General features: G+C 37.2%; 1 protein-coding gene across 1 annotated transcript in view; it reads right to left on the reverse strand.

The window, feature by feature from the left end:
* Nucleotides 1-18,245, reverse strand: part of TRPM6 (transient receptor potential cation channel subfamily M member 6) — a 167,083-nt gene that overhangs the window by 96,267 nt on the left and 52,571 nt on the right. The window contains exons 9-15 of the mRNA XM_036748486.1: nucleotides 17,900-18,074; nucleotides 16,943-17,066; nucleotides 13,777-13,849; nucleotides 13,534-13,634; nucleotides 6,083-6,217; nucleotides 4,013-4,066; nucleotides 1,003-1,143 (exon numbers count right to left, since the gene is read on the reverse strand). Coding sequence (XP_036604381.1) covers nucleotides 1,003-1,143; nucleotides 4,013-4,066; nucleotides 6,083-6,217; nucleotides 13,534-13,634; nucleotides 13,777-13,849; nucleotides 16,943-17,066; nucleotides 17,900-18,074 — 803 coding nt within the window. The remainder of the gene's footprint in view (nucleotides 1-1,002; nucleotides 1,144-4,012; nucleotides 4,067-6,082; nucleotides 6,218-13,533; nucleotides 13,635-13,776; nucleotides 13,850-16,942; nucleotides 17,067-17,899; nucleotides 18,075-18,245) is intronic.

Genomic DNA, 18,245 nt, shown 5'->3' on the forward strand with positions numbered 1-18,245 from the left:
GAACAACTGCTATGAGGGATGTGAAAGGGAATTACTGATTAATTTTTAAAATTTCATTCAGCACTGAAGGTTTTCATCTAGCAAAGGTGCTTCAAGCAGTATTCCTTGACAGCTTGGCAATGACACTTTGGCAATGACCTATATTTGAGGTGGTGCAGTGGATAGTGTGCCAGGCTCGGAGTCAGGAAAACCTGAGTTCAAATCTGGTCTCAGACACTTACTAGCTGCGTGACCCTGAGCAAATCATTGAACCCTGTTTACCTTGGTTTTCTCACCTGTAAAATGAGATGGAGAAGAAAATGCCTAACCATTCCAGTATCTTTGCCAAGAAAACTCCAAAAGAGATCCTGAAGAATCACATATGACTGAAACAACTGAACAACAACAAGAATACAAACAGGGGCAGCCAGAGAACCAGGGATTTAAAAGAAGAGGACTTTGTACTATTAAAATTTCTTACTATAGGGGAGAGTATGAGGAGGGAAGCGAAGTCAGAAGCACACTGATAAACTAGGAAGGGATGACGGGAATAAAAGTCCAATGAAGATGAATTTTGGTTTCTGGAGTAGTAAGGCAATGGGCTAGGGATAGATTGTGATAAGGGAGGGGATTTCAGAATTGACAATCTGGGAGGTGGAAGAGTTTTGGATGATAACCACGCCTGTAGATTGCTGAGACAAAGTGGGGACAGAAGTCACAGGAGTCAAGAAGATAGAAGAACTAAAAGGTGAGTCAGAAGAATTTTCAACATGAAAAAGCAGTATGACATAATGGAAAATGTCCTGATCCTGGAATCCAAAGGATTCAGTTCATAGTCTACTTCTGACACGACCTTTGAACATTGAGAAAGTCACTTAACTTCCTTGGCCAGACCTCAGTGTCTTCATCTATAAAACGAGCGAGTTGAACTCAGTGGCCTCCAAGGCCATTGATTTTATTTATGGGCAGTGTCACCAAAGGCAATGATAGAGGCATTACTCAGATTCACTTCAGTGACATTACCTTATGTTTCCTGTAGATGTTATTGTAAAGGGCTCTGAAAGTCTTCCTTGTGTAGCTGCTCCGATATGCTCCACCAATTAGGCACTCTATCACCAATCCAATATCAATCAACGTGATTCTATAGTCTGAAGGAAGATTGTTCTATAAAGCAAAGGTTAAAGCACATCAATATATGTTCTCCCTCACTTCACTCTCTTGATATTATCTCCTCTCTTCTATTGTGTTATAACCAAATGAACTGCAGCAATCAAGCTATTATATTCTATCACCTTTAGGATAGATTGTGCATTGGTCAAGTAACCTGAATATGTATTGAATATTGCTTGTTAAGACAGGCAAGGACATATATATGTATGTATTCACTCCTAGCAAAGTTTTTGGGGACACCTTTGCTATCATGATTAAATTGTGAATGTTGAAATTCAAGTATCAGCCCCTAGATTTCACTCTGCATCAGTACACACAAGTCCTCCTAGGTTTCTCTAAATTTGTCTCCTTTGCTGTTTCTCAGAGCACAATAATATATCACTATATTTATATACGATAATTTGTTTAGCCATTACCCAATTGATGGGGATCCCCATAGTTGCCATTAAAAAAAAAGCTGCTACAAATATTTTTGTGCATAAAAAACTAGGAAATCATTCTTTTGGTCATTGTAGAATGCAATGCTTTTCTTGTTTAGAACACCGAATCAGTCTCATTCTGATAACTTTCATTGGTTTCTGGCTCCAATGACTAGTGAAAAAAATAATCTAGAATAATCCATAGGGTTCAATCATATCCATTTATTGCAGCAAATCCTCTGTTTTCTGGTGTAACAAGTCTTTTTTTTTTTAACCAGTGGGTGTTTCACTCACTAGATAGAATTAGATGATCAGTTCTGATGAATTTGGGGATTATCCAATACCATAAGGAAGTAGGCAAAACATAATAGGAAGCAAGTGGCAAAATTTCATGAAGATAATCAGTGAGATTTACAATCCTGTTTTGGGGCCCTTTGATTCCACCATCAAACAAGACTCATACTCTATACGTAAAATCTTTACTGTCTAGAGTACAGAGCGAATGATAGTTAAAATTGTACAATGGTGCTTGGCTCCTTTGACTGAGATGGCAATAGATTTTAGCCCAGAACAAAAAAGAGAAGTAAATAAATATATGTTCTGAAATCTCTGAAATAAAGAAATGTGAAGAAAGTAAAACAAGAAAGCTAATGCATATTGGGGTTTGATATTTCCCTACTGTACCATAGAAACACAGAGAAAAGCATTGGAGTCTCAAACTTATAAGTAAATTAATGTGAAGGCTTTAATTCTATAGCTGAAATAACTGGACCATCAGCAACTGACAAAATTAATGGCTCAGGCTCACACATACTGAAAGGTGTCAGATGACACCAACAATATCCGTTATGCAGCTAGACACAATTATGCCTCTTTTTCAATAGTACAGTAGTTTGTTTCAATGGTCACTTGTATCTCCAGCATTTGGCATGGTGGCTGGCACATAGCAAGTGCTTTAAAAATGCTTGCTAATTAATTTGCAATTTGCCACACCTTTATTTCATACTGGAGTCCATATTGAAGCTACATATTGCTAATTATTCTCAATATACTATCAAAAATATATCTTTTTCTTCTTTTCTCTTTCTGTTACACCAACATCTTGTCCTTGATTAGAAATTTTAACATGGTAACTTTGTAGTTTGAAATAGCTGCTTAAAATTCTTGAAAAGTCCTTCGATAAGGTATATAAACCTGTGACAAACAGGGGTACTTCGCTGATAAGAGAAAATTCATACCAGTCAACAAATTATCCAAGTACTTACTTGAGAAATTAATCTATTTTTCCAATAAATCTCATCACTAAGCCTAATACTGAATGATTCAGTTTATTTGCTGTGGCAGTACTGAATTTAAAAATTTCCACTTTCAAGTTGTCATTTATCTTTAATAAAATAGGAAAAAAATGACACGGAGATCTGAACGTGGCCACGGAAATGAACATATTCTGAATAAAATCCACCTAATTTGAATAAGACATAAGGCAATCTACTTTTGTGATGCACTATGACTGAAAGAATATAAAAAGTTTTCATTGATCTTTTCTCACTGTCTTTTTACCTTTGTGTACTCGGAACAAAAGATAATGTTTTTCTCCCCTGACAGCCTTAAACATTACTCACCTACTTTATTCATTTCTGTGGTATGTCACATAACAAAAATCTAGTATACTTAATGGAAGAATTGAATAAACACCATTGCAACATAACAGAGACAAAGAAAGTGCCTATAAGCAAATATGTATAGTACCAACACCCCTTTTGTCCAGTGCTTCTCCAAACTGTAATCCTTTACAAATTCTTTTCACCATGAAGCACAAAAAAAAATCTAGCAGAGCTTCCCATCAATATATTTGATCTCAGAAAGATAATTTTCATAGAGCAAGAGATGGGGGATGGGAAGGGGAGAGTATTAAACAATGAGCTATTAAAAAAGAAGGATAATAATTACATATTTGGAAAGGCACTCCTACTTTGCCATTGTAAATAAAACTAGAAGTTCAGAGTACAAAGGAAGGAAATGGGTGCTAAAAATTCATAAAAGCAATAAAGAGTAAGCAAATAATGGGTTCAATGATTAAAAAGTAAATGGACGAAAACAAATTTAGTTCAATTGTCTCTACGTCTTTTTTTCCAAAGTCCCTTTAAAAAAACAACAAAAATTCCATATATAAAATAATTTGTACAAAGCGTACATAACTTTGCATTTACTGATGACTGCCACCATGGTATGTTAGCAAGTATGCTAGATCTGAGGGGGCCTAGGGGTTAAACCCTAGCCCTTGGCCAAGCATCAAACCTCTCTCCCCAGAACTGTTTCTTCATCAGTCACATGAGTGAGTAGGACCAGAACTCTAAGATCTTTTCCAGCTCTAAAGCTTGTGAACCCTGCATCATACTAAGAAATTTTCTGCATTTCTCAGGCCTTGGAGAACATCTGGTTACCTGTTTAACATCATGAACAAGATGATGCAAGAGCATGTTGTTTGGTCCTTGTTTCTGTAATGATGAATAAGAATTACAAATCAGTATGCTTTAAATTAACATGCAATAAGGAAAAATATGTTATCATAATGGAAAATCACACGTGACGATATTAAACACTCTCAGTGGCCTTTACTTAAAATTGATGATTCTATTGTCTATGCTTCCTAAGTACTGAGATAATTACATTAAATAATCATTTTAAAGCAAGAATAATATATCAAAAATTAGAAACTAATCACATATTAGAAGAGAGAACAGTTCTGCTTAATATGTTATTACCCTTCATCGTATTAATTTCTTCACATAGCTTATCTGAATACATAAATTAAGCAGTAAATAAATATTCATTGATTTCCTATCGGTGAAGGACATTGTTATGAGCTAGGTTCTGAGAGAGAGAAAAGAGCACATAATATCAGATCCACATTGTCCTTAATTTGTGTGTAATCTACATACATACATACATAATAGCTTGCATTTATAGAGCACTTTCAGATTGGCAAAGTACTTTACATACATTCTCTCATTTAAGCCTCACATTAACCCTGTCAGGTAGGTGCTATTATTATCCTCATTTTACTGACAAGGAAACAGAGGCTGTGAGATTAAGTGACTTTTCCAAGGTCACACAGCTAGAATGTATACAAGTATTCTTGACTCCAAATCCAGCACTCTATCCACTGTGCCACTTAACAGCCTAAATTTAAAGAAAAAAAAAGTTGGGTGCAGTGGCCCACACCTGTAATCTCTGCTACTAGAAGGCCATGGATCCTATGAGCTCAGAATTCTGACTGGCAATGAACTAAGCCAATCAGAATATCCAAATAAGTCCAGTACCATTGTGGGGAGCCCCCAAAAAGGGAATTAAGGAGTCCAGGTCAGAAATACAGCTGGACAAAGATTCCATTCCAATCATCAGTGGGATGGGGCTGTGAGTGAAGGCAGCACTTCCAGCTGGGGTGAAATAGGGAGACGTCTCAAAAGAAAATAATAAAACTTTAAAATTCAAGAGAGTATATGTTACAGGATGGGGATAGCTCATAAGCAGGAGTTCAGAATTCAGAGGATTTCAGAGCACTGAGGCATCGGGGGGGTCAGAAAAAAACTTCATGGAAGAGATGCAACTTAAAACTGTGCTTTGAAAGAAAGGAAGGATTTTGATTAACTCAAAGGAATGGCATGGCCATTCCAATCTAAAAGAATGACACAAGCGAAGTTTCAGAGCAGGACAACACACATGGCTTATTTAGAGGCCAGTTGAGTAGACAAAGAGTAGCAGGTTTGGTCAAGGAGCAGTAGAATGTTCAGTACAGAAGTAATACAAGATCTTAAAGTGTTACTAGTAATAAATTTATTTTAGTCACCTAATGGTTCATTTCAACACAAAGAGAACATAATGCAAATATTTTCTTTTCTTTTCTTCTTTCAGACTTAGTCTTCCTATCTCACACAGGCCAGAAGTGCAGTGGCCACCGTTGGGATGATCTCACTGCTGACTATAATGCAAGTTTAAAAAAGGAATGAAATTTAAGAATATCTCAAAGGACCTAGAAAATTATTATGTAATGACACCTCTGGTCCTTCTAATGTGAACCTGCTCTGTTTCCAAGTTGGGCCAGTTCACCCCCTCCTTAGGTAATCTAGTAGCCTCCCAGCTCCCAGGGCCTCACCACATCAATGTCAAACAGTATGGACACCAGGCCAGCTTAACCTTATTGCCTACAGTACTCCAGAGCTCAAGCAACCCACCAGCCTCATTCTCCAAGTAACAGGGATTGCAGCTGTGCACCACTATTCTTAGCCAAATATTTTATTCAAGCTCATTTGTCAAAGTAAAAAATGAGTAAATAAAAAATCTACCACTGTGGAAAACTGAATTTTCTACTCAGTTTTCACCTTACACACAAAATTCTATCTTTCAACAAACCATCCTAATTTAATTCCTATATATCTTCTGAAGTATTAACTATGGGTCCCAGAACAGGGTGTTTGGATCCTAAGGCAGATGAAATCAGTTGCAATACTCACTGTATTGTAGAGCTCTTCTAGCCTGGAGATAGTGAGAAAGCGGTGCAGGTTCACTCCATATTCTATTAAGAGCTTCACAAAATCTACCCGATCCATCACCAAAGCATCCATCATGGCTTGTTCCAAAGAGTCAGGCTTCAAGGTACAAAGGAAACAAGGAGCATCAAGAAAGAGAAATATGACACCTTTCATCTCCAGACCTCTGAGGTCTTATCCAGCTCTAACCATGATACTAAGTAATATAAAAAGAAAAAAAATCACATGGATGAGACTTGGAAACACAGGCATTTTCATAGGGAAATATGATGTACAGTTCAAAATGCAATTTAGAGTTTCTCAGTTTGGGAAAAAAAAATCAAAATATTGCTTTTATCTAAATGGGAATGATGGCTGTCATTTATCTTTGCACCTGAGGGAGAACCGCATGGTACAGTGGAAAACCACTGACTCTGAAGTCAGAAGATATAGACAGAAAACAGCCATGTGATTTCTTTGGTATTGTTTTTTGTCCTTCATCTTCAAATAGGACCAAGGACACCACAGGTAACATCTTGACTCGTATGTGAACTGGATTTAAGTGAGGCAGAGCCGCACACAGTCCTCAGCCTCACTCTCTCTTCCAGAATCATTGAAGTCCAGTGGCAAGACAAAAGTCAATACAGCTGGCAATGGCCCAGGATGCAGTGGATGACCTTGGCATCTTTGATGCCTAACCAATCTCTAAGCGCTCCACAGTGCCTGCTTCAGCCACCTCCATGGCCATTGGAACAAATTGTTCTCATCCTCCCATTCCACCAGGGAAGTATGCTTGGCATAGATATCCCCCTAATTTACCAATGGGTCTGAGAACTATGGGTTATCTTTGGTAAATGAGGAAACTACTTCTACCAATATAGGTCAGCACCTCCTTTACAACTTACAGTCTTACAAGAGTTACTTCGGCGAACATCCAGCCTCTGATGTTTACCACCTTTTTGATCTTGAGAAATTGAGTTAACCCTGAGCCTCAGTAACCTCATCTGTAAAAGCAGAGGATTGGACTAACTGGCCTCTGAGGTCTCTTCGAGTTCTAGCATCTATAATCCTAACGATAAACTGATAAAAAATTTATATAAAAATCAAGCTCTTACCAAAGTGTCACATCACCTCTGTTTTTTTAAATTTTCTTTTTTATTCTTATAAACTTGAGAAATATCAACAAACATGAACATCTCCCCATAAAAAAGGAAAACCAGAAAAAGTGGACCACTTACAAAATCTTGGATCTACACTGTGTCCAACTGCAGAGGTAGGGATACAGTATTTAAAATTTAACATGGCAGTTCCAATTCTGTCCAGTTTTTCTGTGTCTCGTTCAGAACTTCCTTCTGCTCTCTATTGTCTATTTTTTAAACTGATTCACTGACACTCTTTCCTTAAAACAGGAAATCATTTGGACATAAATTTTGGATTGGGGTGGGTGAGATATGAATCAATCAACCAGCATTTATCAAGTGCCTTCTCTCCACCAGGCACTGTGCTCTGTTCTGGGGATATTTAAAAAAAAGAGAGAAGGGGAAAGCACTATACACAGCTACCTTGCTTCCAACTGGGCTAGAAGCATGGATGCTATATGTGACTTAAAGTAAATGAATACTTAATGGTGGTAGCAATTATGCTCTGACCTTTGTTTCTAGGAGATCCAGCTGTCATCAAAACTATTTCAATATACTAAAATAACAAGAACATACTCTGGTCCATATTATGTCAAAACAGGTTCCTTCAATTAAATGAAAGAGAATTGGAGGAGGGGGAGAAAGTGAAAAGAAAATAAGCACAAAGGAAATCAGGAGGTAATTCGAATGAATGTCAGGAAATGGGAGTAAAATTGAGGAAATTAACACCCAGATAATTTAGATGAATAAAGGAAACATAGTGTCATGGAGAGAGCTCTGTGTTTGGAGTCAGGAGCCTGGGTTTAAACGCTGGGTTCCCTACTTCATTCCCTATATGATCTTAGAACAGTCACTGTCTTCACTTGTAAAATGAAGAGGTTGAACTATTAGACTACAATTAGGTTCCAAATAATGGAACCCCACAATGAACCCCCCCCAAGTGGACATATTATTCAAATTCACACTGCATATTTCCATTGGTCTGGAACCAATTAACATATTTTGCATAATTATAACTTCCAATAGTGTAAATTCAAATAAATGCAACCACTTCAAGGATTTATTTTTCACACCAATTAGGACCTAGTTATATTTCTAAGGTTTCTTCTGGAACTAAATCCTATGAACCAATGAAACTCATTCGCATATGTATTCTCCTTCTGCTGGGGCAGAGCACAACCCCCTTCACACAGCATAATGTTATGTGGTTCTTGTCCCAGTCCGTCTATAAAGTCTTCACAGAATATCCATCCAACATTTCAGAAGCCTTTCTCAGGTTCTAAATGGCACACAAATATAGCCCCTAGGCTGCTGAATTCCACTCTTATAGCATTTATAACTTACCCCCTTTTTGACTATCCATGTCATTCATTGCTCTTATACCACTTCTTGCAAATAAGGCATTATTGGCATTCTTCTGTTGCCTACTTAACTCACTATGGATCTTTCCATTGTTTTTTGGGTTACCTATAATTTTAATTCAAGATTTTGGTGTGCCATGGTTCTCAGAGCACCTTGTCAGACTTTTTATAGAATTTTTCTATTTCTTCATCTTTTGTAACAAATACTGGCACATAATCTGTAATTATCATGACTGTGGTACATTGGCTTAGATTCATCGTGAGCAATGCAAAATAAGGGGACCAGTGTTCCCTTTGAAACCAGCTCTTTCAACTCTTTAATTTGCCTGCCTAAGAAAAATATGCCATCCACCTTTCTATTGACCTGTAACTTCTTGATAAATTCTAGTTTCATTTATAGTAAAAAATTATCTATGTGGCTGTGGTTCACTTTTCCAGTAAGGTATCAACTGGTCACTGGTGAAGAACTCCCAATAAGAATACTATATACAGTTAAATTAATGTTTGCAAATGGTCTAAGACCTGTGTGATCTTTAGTTACCTCTGCCCTCCTTTGCCAACCCTCAATCATTGTCACTCAGAAGCTAAAGGGAACCATGTAGGACAGAGGAGACTTTTGCATTTTAAGTATTTCGTAGGTTGGTGTAGCCAATTTTTTTTAATTTAAAAACATCGAGCTTTTAATAATGAGCTTCTCCTTATTTAATAAGGCTGGTGTCCAGAGAGCAGATACAATCTACCACCGTGCCCATAACTCAAAGATTTTCCAACTTGAAAGGGCTTGACTGAGACTGGGCACTGCTTTAAGAACCCAGGCTCATTTCCATAGCCCAATGAAGCATTGCCATAGGACTTGTGGAAGGGGAAAATCAATATGGTGACCTTATTAAGCATCAGTAAATATCTGTTAAGAGTCTACCAAGTGCAATTAAGAACTTTGATCAATGTAATACTCAATCATGATTTCAGAAGACCAAAGATGAAAAATGTTACCCATGCGCTGACAAAGAGGGGATACAGAATAAAACACTCATTTCTTGATATGGCCAATATAGTGATTTTTTTTTGGTTTGACTATGCTCATTTCTTATAAGAGTTTTTGTTATTCTTTTTTCAGTGAGGAGAAATGGTGGGAGAAAAAAAATAAATGATAATTAGAAAAAAATAAAATTTGATTTTTTTTAAAAAAAGCCTATTATATACAAGTCAGGCTTGTTGGGCAGTGTGGGTAATACAAAGAACAAGATTATTCAGTTTTTGTATTAAAGGCACTTTGTAATGGAGAGATAAAGTAAATTCAGGAAACTTCTGTTTTTTACATAATATGTTCCTAAACACAGGTCATAAAGTAGATCCTATTTTCCCATGAAAACAATGACTTGGGAATTGGGGGGTGGAGAATAAGGCTATATTCCTGACCAAGAGACAAGGCATAAGAACACAAGTATGAAGCTCACAGAGTACTGCACACCCTAGTAACTCAAAAAATACATGTAAATGCTATGACATTGACATTAGTCTTTCCCTCAGAGGAAAGGGAGGTAAGGAGGACCAATGGTAATATGGTATCCCTATTGGAAGGAAAAAGAGGCCCAACAGTAACATCATGTCATTTTTTTTGAGACATCAAGGAGTGTCAGAAGATTCTGTTTGCATAACTAGGGAACTTGGTAACCCATCAATAATAGGCATGACTAATAAAAATTTATAAAAGATATAACCACTATGAATTTCTATCATCATTTAAAAGTAGAAAAAAATCACACTCTAAATCCTAAGAACGTCAGAGTTGGAATGGGCCTTGGAGAACCTCTAGCCAAATTCTCTCATTTTGCAGAAAAAAGAAACTGAAGTGCATGTATGCTAAATAACTTAACTTGCCTCCAGGTTATATATCAATGAACAAGCATTTATTAAGCACCTGCTTTGTGCCAGGTGCTGGAGTGGGCCATAGGAAAACAAAGCCAAAAGTAAAATCATCCCTACACTCAAAGAGCTTCCATTCAAATGAGTTAACATATGCAAATGCTTCGCTAACCTTGAAGCACTTTAGAAGTGCTAGCTACTGTTACTATTATTAATGAGGGAGATAACATACACTTATGGCAAGTGTTCTAAACCTGGGCAGACTTCAAGGGGAGTCTATGAATTTGGATGAGGAAAAAAATTACGTATTATTTTCACTCACTTCTAACTAAAATGTGGCCTTTCCTTCAATTATGAACATAGGCAACAAAACAATCATTATTCTGAGAAGGGCATTCATAGGCTTCACCAGACTGGCCAAAGAGTCTGTTATGCAAGAAAGGCTAAGAATTCCTGACATATAAATATATATATGCATATATATACATATATGCATACACATGTACAAAATACATTCAAGATACGGCAAGAGAAAGGCATGAGCAGATGGAGGGATCTGAAAAAGTCCTTATGCAGAATATGGTCCTTAAAGTGAACTATGAGAAAAAGAGGGACTCTAAGACATGGAAGAAAGGAGGGAGAGCAGAAAGAGAGCATTCCAGATGTGGGAGACAGCCAATTCAAAGGCAAAAAAATGGGAGACAGGTGTCACGTGAGAGGAATGGGCAAAGAGAACACTATGTCTTGACTATAGCGTGCTTGGTCTGTGTAATCAAACTCAAAAGGTTGGATGGGACTAAGTTGTATAGAGCCTTAAAAGCCAAAAAAGGAATTTATATTTGATCCTGAAGGTAATTAGGAAGTTAGCTCCTGACCGTTATTACTAGGAGGGCAGAAAAATGGTCAGACCTGCATTTTAGGAGCTTATTGGCAGCTGAGACAAGATAAGAATCAAAGTCTCATGACTCTTAATCCAACACTCTTTTCACTTTACAGAAGTCCTGTGACTATAAATACACCTTATTTTTTTTAAACTTTAAACAATAATACAAAGAATTCCACTGTACCATTTAAGCATATATACAATATACACAGACGCTTCTGTATCATACATTAACCATGTCTAAAACTAGTTGGTCATAAACATCAAAATAGTAATTAACAATGGTGTTGCTGTGTTCTCAGAGTTTAGAAGGGCTTGGGGGAAATGAAATATATGAATGGTTATCTCTCTTTAAAAAGCTGTCCAACTACACATAAATAACCTATACCAAATTTCTTGCCTTCTCAATGAGGGATGTTGGGGAGGGAGGGAGAGAATTTGGAACTCAAAATTTTAAAAACAAATGTTGAAAGTTGTTTTTACATGTAATTGGGGAAAAATACTAAATAATTCTTTTAAAAGAAAATAAAAAGCTGTCCAAGAAAATCTAAATTGCTCCCTTCTTCGCTAGAATAATTTCCATGAAATAAACAGAGTCATTCAAAATCATTAAGGGTAGCCTTAAAGGAGAAAAGAAGTCAGGAAGGGCCAGCCTGAAGTGAGAGCAGAAGGAGAATACATGCATTCACTTTCCTTTGCTTTAATGATTAGGGAGAGGGAGAGGCAGGAATTGTTTGTAGGCTAATCATATACACATCAGCTCTTAAAGTTTCTTGCTTTCTTTTTTTTTTCTTGTTGGTTTTCAAAACACTTTTCGGATGGGGCAAGACGAAGGAGGACAAGGGAACAAGCATTTATATAGTGCCTACTGAGTTCCAGGGACTATGCTAAGCACTTCACAAATACTATCTCATTTGATGACTATCTATTCCATTTATTTTGTCTTCCTCATACCTCCCAGAAACTCTATTCCCATGGAAATGGACAAAGAAAGGAAAGAGAATGTAAAGACCTGAAGATGTGAAGAATAAATGTTAATTAAACATAACTGAATGAAACTTTTAATGTAGAAGTTTCCAAACAGGAAATCAATACAAAACCTAAAGGATAAAAGCCAACTGAGTGGCGCAGGAGTGTCATATTACCTGAAGGAAATATGTTTTTTAAATATCCACTTTCCTTTTAGGTGATCCTATAATCCATAGTATTATTTTTTCCCAGACTTATAATTTCATAGGTATATGCTGTTAATTAGTAACTTCTTCTACCAATCAAAATGGCATTTTGTCTGCAACTCATAGTTGAAAAGAGTTGCCAGAGATGCTTGCCAGGGTCATCCAGCCAGTAAGTGCTGGAAGTAAGATTTGAACCAAGATCTTGCTGGCTCTGAGGTCAGTTCTCTATTCATTAAGCTACCCTGATCCTCAGAACCACCCAAACCATTTATTATCTGATACTTAACGACTATAGACACTAAAGATTCTCTACGTGCTTCCCTAACATCACCACAGAATGACTTAGGTACTGATGAACTCTTCTGTCTGACCTAATCAGACAAAAAAGGATCATAGATTTAAAGCTGGAAGGTACCTTCGAGGTCACCTTGTAAAGAAGACTTAGATTTTTAAAGATGAGGAAATGGAGGCCCAAAGTAGTTAAAAAACTTGCCAAAGTCACCACAAGGAGTGTCTGAGTCAAAATCTGAATCCAACTCCATTGACTCCAAATTCACATCCATACACATGGGTCAAGGAATGCCAAAATGCTTCCTAAAACCATTTCGCTGATAATACCCAAACCCCAACAATGAAATAGGTCCCTGGAGCAGTGTTAGATCAGACCTTACTGGGACTCCATGTGTCTCAAACCCAGGAATGTATCTATGAAAAAGTGGTGACCCTTACAGAAAGACACATTACAACCACAGTCTTCTGGAGCAGACATCATTTATCTAAGTGCAGTCCATCGGTCCTCTCTCCCACACCCTGTGCCCCCTTCCTCCTCCCCCTCCAAGCCAGCCCTTTCCAACCAAATTGGCAGAGCTCCTTAGAGCCCCTTCCTACCACTCAGGTGAGGAAGAGGACAAGGAAGACCAAAGAGGGAATCTAGATACTTCAACAACAGACATAACAGAGGCTCTCTTATCAGGGCCCAAACTGACGCACAAATGAAATACTTTCACCACACCTTCCAATGTTGTCCATACACTAGAATCTGCTTCTTAGCAATATCCATCCTGTTCCAGGCCATTGCTAGGTTTAATTGTTCTGAGGCTGACAAATTTGTACCTGGGAAGAAAGAAAGAGAATGTGTTAAACTCAAAAAACTCCCTATTTTGCCCTGGTGGAAAGAGAAAGTGAAAAGAAGTTATCCATCCCTGGAAAAAAAATCTCTAGCAAACAGGTTTAAAACCTGTTCAGACCCCCTTACCTTTAAGCAGGGCTGTCAAGATTGCTAAATCAAGGTCTTGTTGCTCCTCTGAATCAGCATCAAATATGGTGATCTGGATCAAGTTTTAAAAAGAAAAACCAGAATAACATACATTTAGGAGAAATATGAAAGGCAAATTTCTCTTTTAGGCCACCAATAAAGCATCAGTCATCTTCTCAGTAAAGTTAAAGACAAAGCTAGGATTAAAAGTTTTCTATCCCTGAAAATATCTTAAGCAGGTAACAGAAAGTCATGGCCATTTAGGTAAAAACTAAAGATCTGAATGTATCATGGGGAAAATTTTAATTAGAGATTTCTTAAGACAGTATCTCAAAGTTCAGAAATAAACAATTATAATTTCAGTTGGACAACAGATTAGATCATTCTATTAACGTGATCTAAAAAAAAGTAGTTATTTCAAATATCCACTCCCCTTAAAATACCTAAGACAGGTACTAAGTAGGGGACAGACAGAAAATCTTTGTGGCATCAGATACATCTGTTTCCTGGAATACCATTAATGTCTCCTGGAAACAGCAGTATGGTATAATAGAAATAGCTCTGGGCTTTAAAGTCAAAATAGAGCTGGCTTTGAACCCTAGCTCCAACACAACTTCATGATCCGAAGCTAGTAACCTAAGCCTCTGTGCTTCAGTTTCAACATTTCCAAAATGGGAATAATACTTTTCACTACCTGACCACTTCACGGGATTGTTGCCTTATAAACTTATGCTACAGGAATATGAGCCATTATCATTACTGAAACTGATGGGAAAGATAAAGATGAGTCAATAGAAGAGATAAGACCTCTCAAGGCCAATATGGGAATTTATTTTACTGGACTATGCATATTTGTTAAAAGGGTTTACTTTTTCTTTTTTTATTGTTTAAGGGGGGAAAGTGGAAAGTAGAGATGATAAGTAAGTGCTTGTAAAAATAAATAAAACTTTTTAAGAGTTTTCTCATTTTGAAAGAATACATCTAATATTTGCAGATTTTCTAGATGAAACATCTACTGACTACGGCAGTAGGGGAAAAGCCCTGAATTGACAGTCAAGAGATCTGATTTCAGTCTCGGTTCTCTAATTAACTATACCTGTCACAAACTAACTGTCCCTAACACAGTCACTTAGCAGTATTCTACCTCACATTCATCAAATCGGCAAAGTTGAACAAAAAAGAAAATGACAAATGCTAGAGGGACTGTGGGAAAATAGGTACATTAATGCCCTGCTGGTGTAGCTGTGAACTGGCCCAGCCATTCTGGAAAGCAATTTGCAACTATGCCCCAAAAGCTATTAAACTGTGCATACCTTTTGACACAGCAATACCACTACCAGGTCTATATACCAAAAAGAGATCAAAGAAAGAGGAGGGAAAATCCAAATATACCAAAATATTTAAAGCAGTTTTTTTTTCCAATAGCAAAAAATTGGAAACTGAAGCTTTGCCCATCAAATGAGGAATGACTGAAGTTATGGTATAGGAATGTAATGAGAAAGTTGGAAAGACTTGTAAGAATGGAGGCAGAGTGAAATGAGCAGAAAATTACACAGACAATCAACTTTGAAACAGACTTTAGAACTCTTACTAACATAATGACCAACCTCAGTCTCAGAGGACTGATAATGAAACATGCTATCCATATGTACAGAAGTGATGGCTTCAGGTACAAACTGAGACATGTTCCTTTTTGGACATGGCCAATGGGAGAATTGTGTTTCGCTGGATGATATGAGTTTATAACAGGAGTTTTGTTTTTCTTGCTTTCTTAGTGAGGGTGTGGGAGGAAGAAAAAGGTAGATTTTCACTGAAAAGAAATTTTAATTTAAAAATAGCAACTTAAATCCTTTGAGCCTGTTTCCTCATCTGTAAAATGAATATTGGCCTAGAATAACTCTAAGGATTCTCTAATCATAATTATACTGATTCCATGCATCTGATGAATTTCAGATATGCATGAACACAGTTAACTCTCAAATATTCAGGATCTTATTATCAAATCCAAGTATTAAATACATCTAATATTTCAGATTTTCCAGCTGGAAAATATGCACATTGTGTAGGCATGGGGGAAAGCCTTATCATAGAGATCATTTCCACCCTGGAAAATTGTCTAATAAATTTTTCTTCTTAGGATCTCAAGTAAAAGCTTCATGATTGATGTATTAAAACTGCTGGATAAAAATGAAATGTGAATAATTAAGGGATTTCAAGATCTACCTATCTCAGGCTCTCATTAGGCCAAGTATTAGAGGATAGGAACTGGTTTTTTGCCTTTCTTTGTATCTCCAACATTCAGCACAGTGCCTGGCACTCAGTACATACTTAATGAGTAGTTACTGACTATTAGGCTGTATTATTGCTCCTATCTGAAATCTGCCCCACTACCCCCACTACCACACCACAGATGAAGCAAAAGCATATAGTACTGTCTTGATGTTCTCTAGGATGCTGTCTTGAAATTGCTCTCCTCTTGGCTCTCATAACAGATCTTGGTATTAAAATGCATGTCTGCATTCCTCTCTTCTTTGCATAGGTGGAGGACTAAGGATGTGGAACTTTGCATAGACTCATACTCAGTTAATATGCCGGTTGGATTTGCTTAACTTTTTCCCTCTCTTTTTATTTTTAATTACAAAGGATGTGCTCTTGGGGAAAAGATATAAATGAAGGTAATATGAAAACAAAAGATACCTGTAAAACTTTAAATAAAATTTTAAATGAATATAATGTATGGCTGATGTAGCCAAGTTAAGTCACGTGTTAGCCTCCTAAATTATCTTTTATTTCCTTATGTGAGTACAAGTTCTGTCCCAACAACAGAAAATAAGCACTTTGAGGGTAAGAGCTCCTCTTATTGTTTTTTGCACCCCCAGCATCTAACAGTGCCATGCACATAATGGATGCTTAATTAATGTCAAATTGAATGGAATGACTGAATTCACATTTACCTAAATGATTTATAATCAGCTGGATTTGAAGCCAGCAGTATAAGGAGGACAGGGAAGGACTGAGAGTCAAACTGTATAAATTAAGTAACTATAATTTTAAAAACTGAAAACTGAAAGTTGGGGGGGGGATAAAAAAAGATACACACTTATTAAAGTCAAGTGTTTCCGGCTTTAAAAAAGAAAAAGAAAACAGGTTGATTAACCATACTCACAGACTCCCTATGTTTCATACACTCCATCAGAATTTTTAAAAGGTGATTGGACTCTTTAAGACTAAAATTGAAAGTGTTTTGAATCATATGAATGATCTCTTCCTTCACCAAAGGGCGGAGTTCCCTGGGAGAAAGACAAATGGATATAATTTGACACAGTACCAAGAAGGAAATAATCAGAAACAGAAGAAATATAACTAAGAATAGCACTGCTAGTACCTATTCTGAGACTCTGAGTATGCCAGGGACAAAATGAATCCAACGGTTGAAGTAAGTGTGATACAAGTTCAAAATGGGCACAGGGTACCCAGATCTTGGGAGTAAGTATCATTAAAAAATTCTCTAGGAGCACTGGACAAGGTAAGGAGTTGATACTTTTCATTTCAGATCTGGAGCTCTGGCTTTGTTTCCCTGGACCCTGGTTTTAAAAGAACAGTAAACTTTCTACACTTCTAGCATTGGCAGAATACCTCACTAAATTTAATGGTGGGCAAATCAAGGCTCCCTATTTGTTTGAAAAGAGAAATGGGAAATGGGAAAAGATAAATACTCCATTTAGCCACTATGGATAAATGCAGCCTATAATTCTCAACATCTGAGTTTAGGAAAGAGGGGAAAACCAATTTCTTCTTTTTGTGGAGTTATTTTTATGAACTCCCACATCCTAAATCCTACCTCTTTAAGCCTTCAAAGGCCATTCTGGCACCAACTAAAACACAAAAAACCTCAGAATGAAAACTTTAGTGTCAATATTCCCATCTTCCTGATCTAGGAGATACTCTGCCACCTAAGTTTCTTCATCTGTAAAAGGAGGGCTTAAACTAGCTGACCCCTAAGACCTCTGCCAGTTCTATCATCCCATGCTTTATTTTATCCTAAAGTCTATATAAATGTCTATCCTGCCCAATTCATTCAGTTGCTTAATAACCCTGGCAAATGAGCAGACATCAAACTCACCCTTCATCAGCTGTGTGTTTGTAAGTGAAGGCCAAGAGATCAGCAGCTCTCCCTGTGCCCTCACAGACCACCACGGGAACTGGGGAGCTTTCTCTGACAAACTCCCACACCATAAGGATCACATTAGGGCCTCCTTCCACCACCAGACCCACCACTGGTACACCTTGGCCCATTCCTGTTTCAGAACACAGAAAACCAAACTGTTACCCAAGCAAGGTACAGTTCTCAACCAAAAGACAGAATTTGTTTCCTAAAAGACAGGACTGTTAGCCAGCCAATCTGTTTTCCACCTATTCATCACATTGTGTGTACATGGTATTGCAAGATCAAACAAGATGACTTTGAA

This window comes from Trichosurus vulpecula, chromosome 1, assembly GCF_011100635.1.
Source record: "Trichosurus vulpecula isolate mTriVul1 chromosome 1, mTriVul1.pri, whole genome shotgun sequence".
Taxonomy (NCBI): Eukaryota; Metazoa; Chordata; class Mammalia; order Diprotodontia; family Phalangeridae; genus Trichosurus; species Trichosurus vulpecula.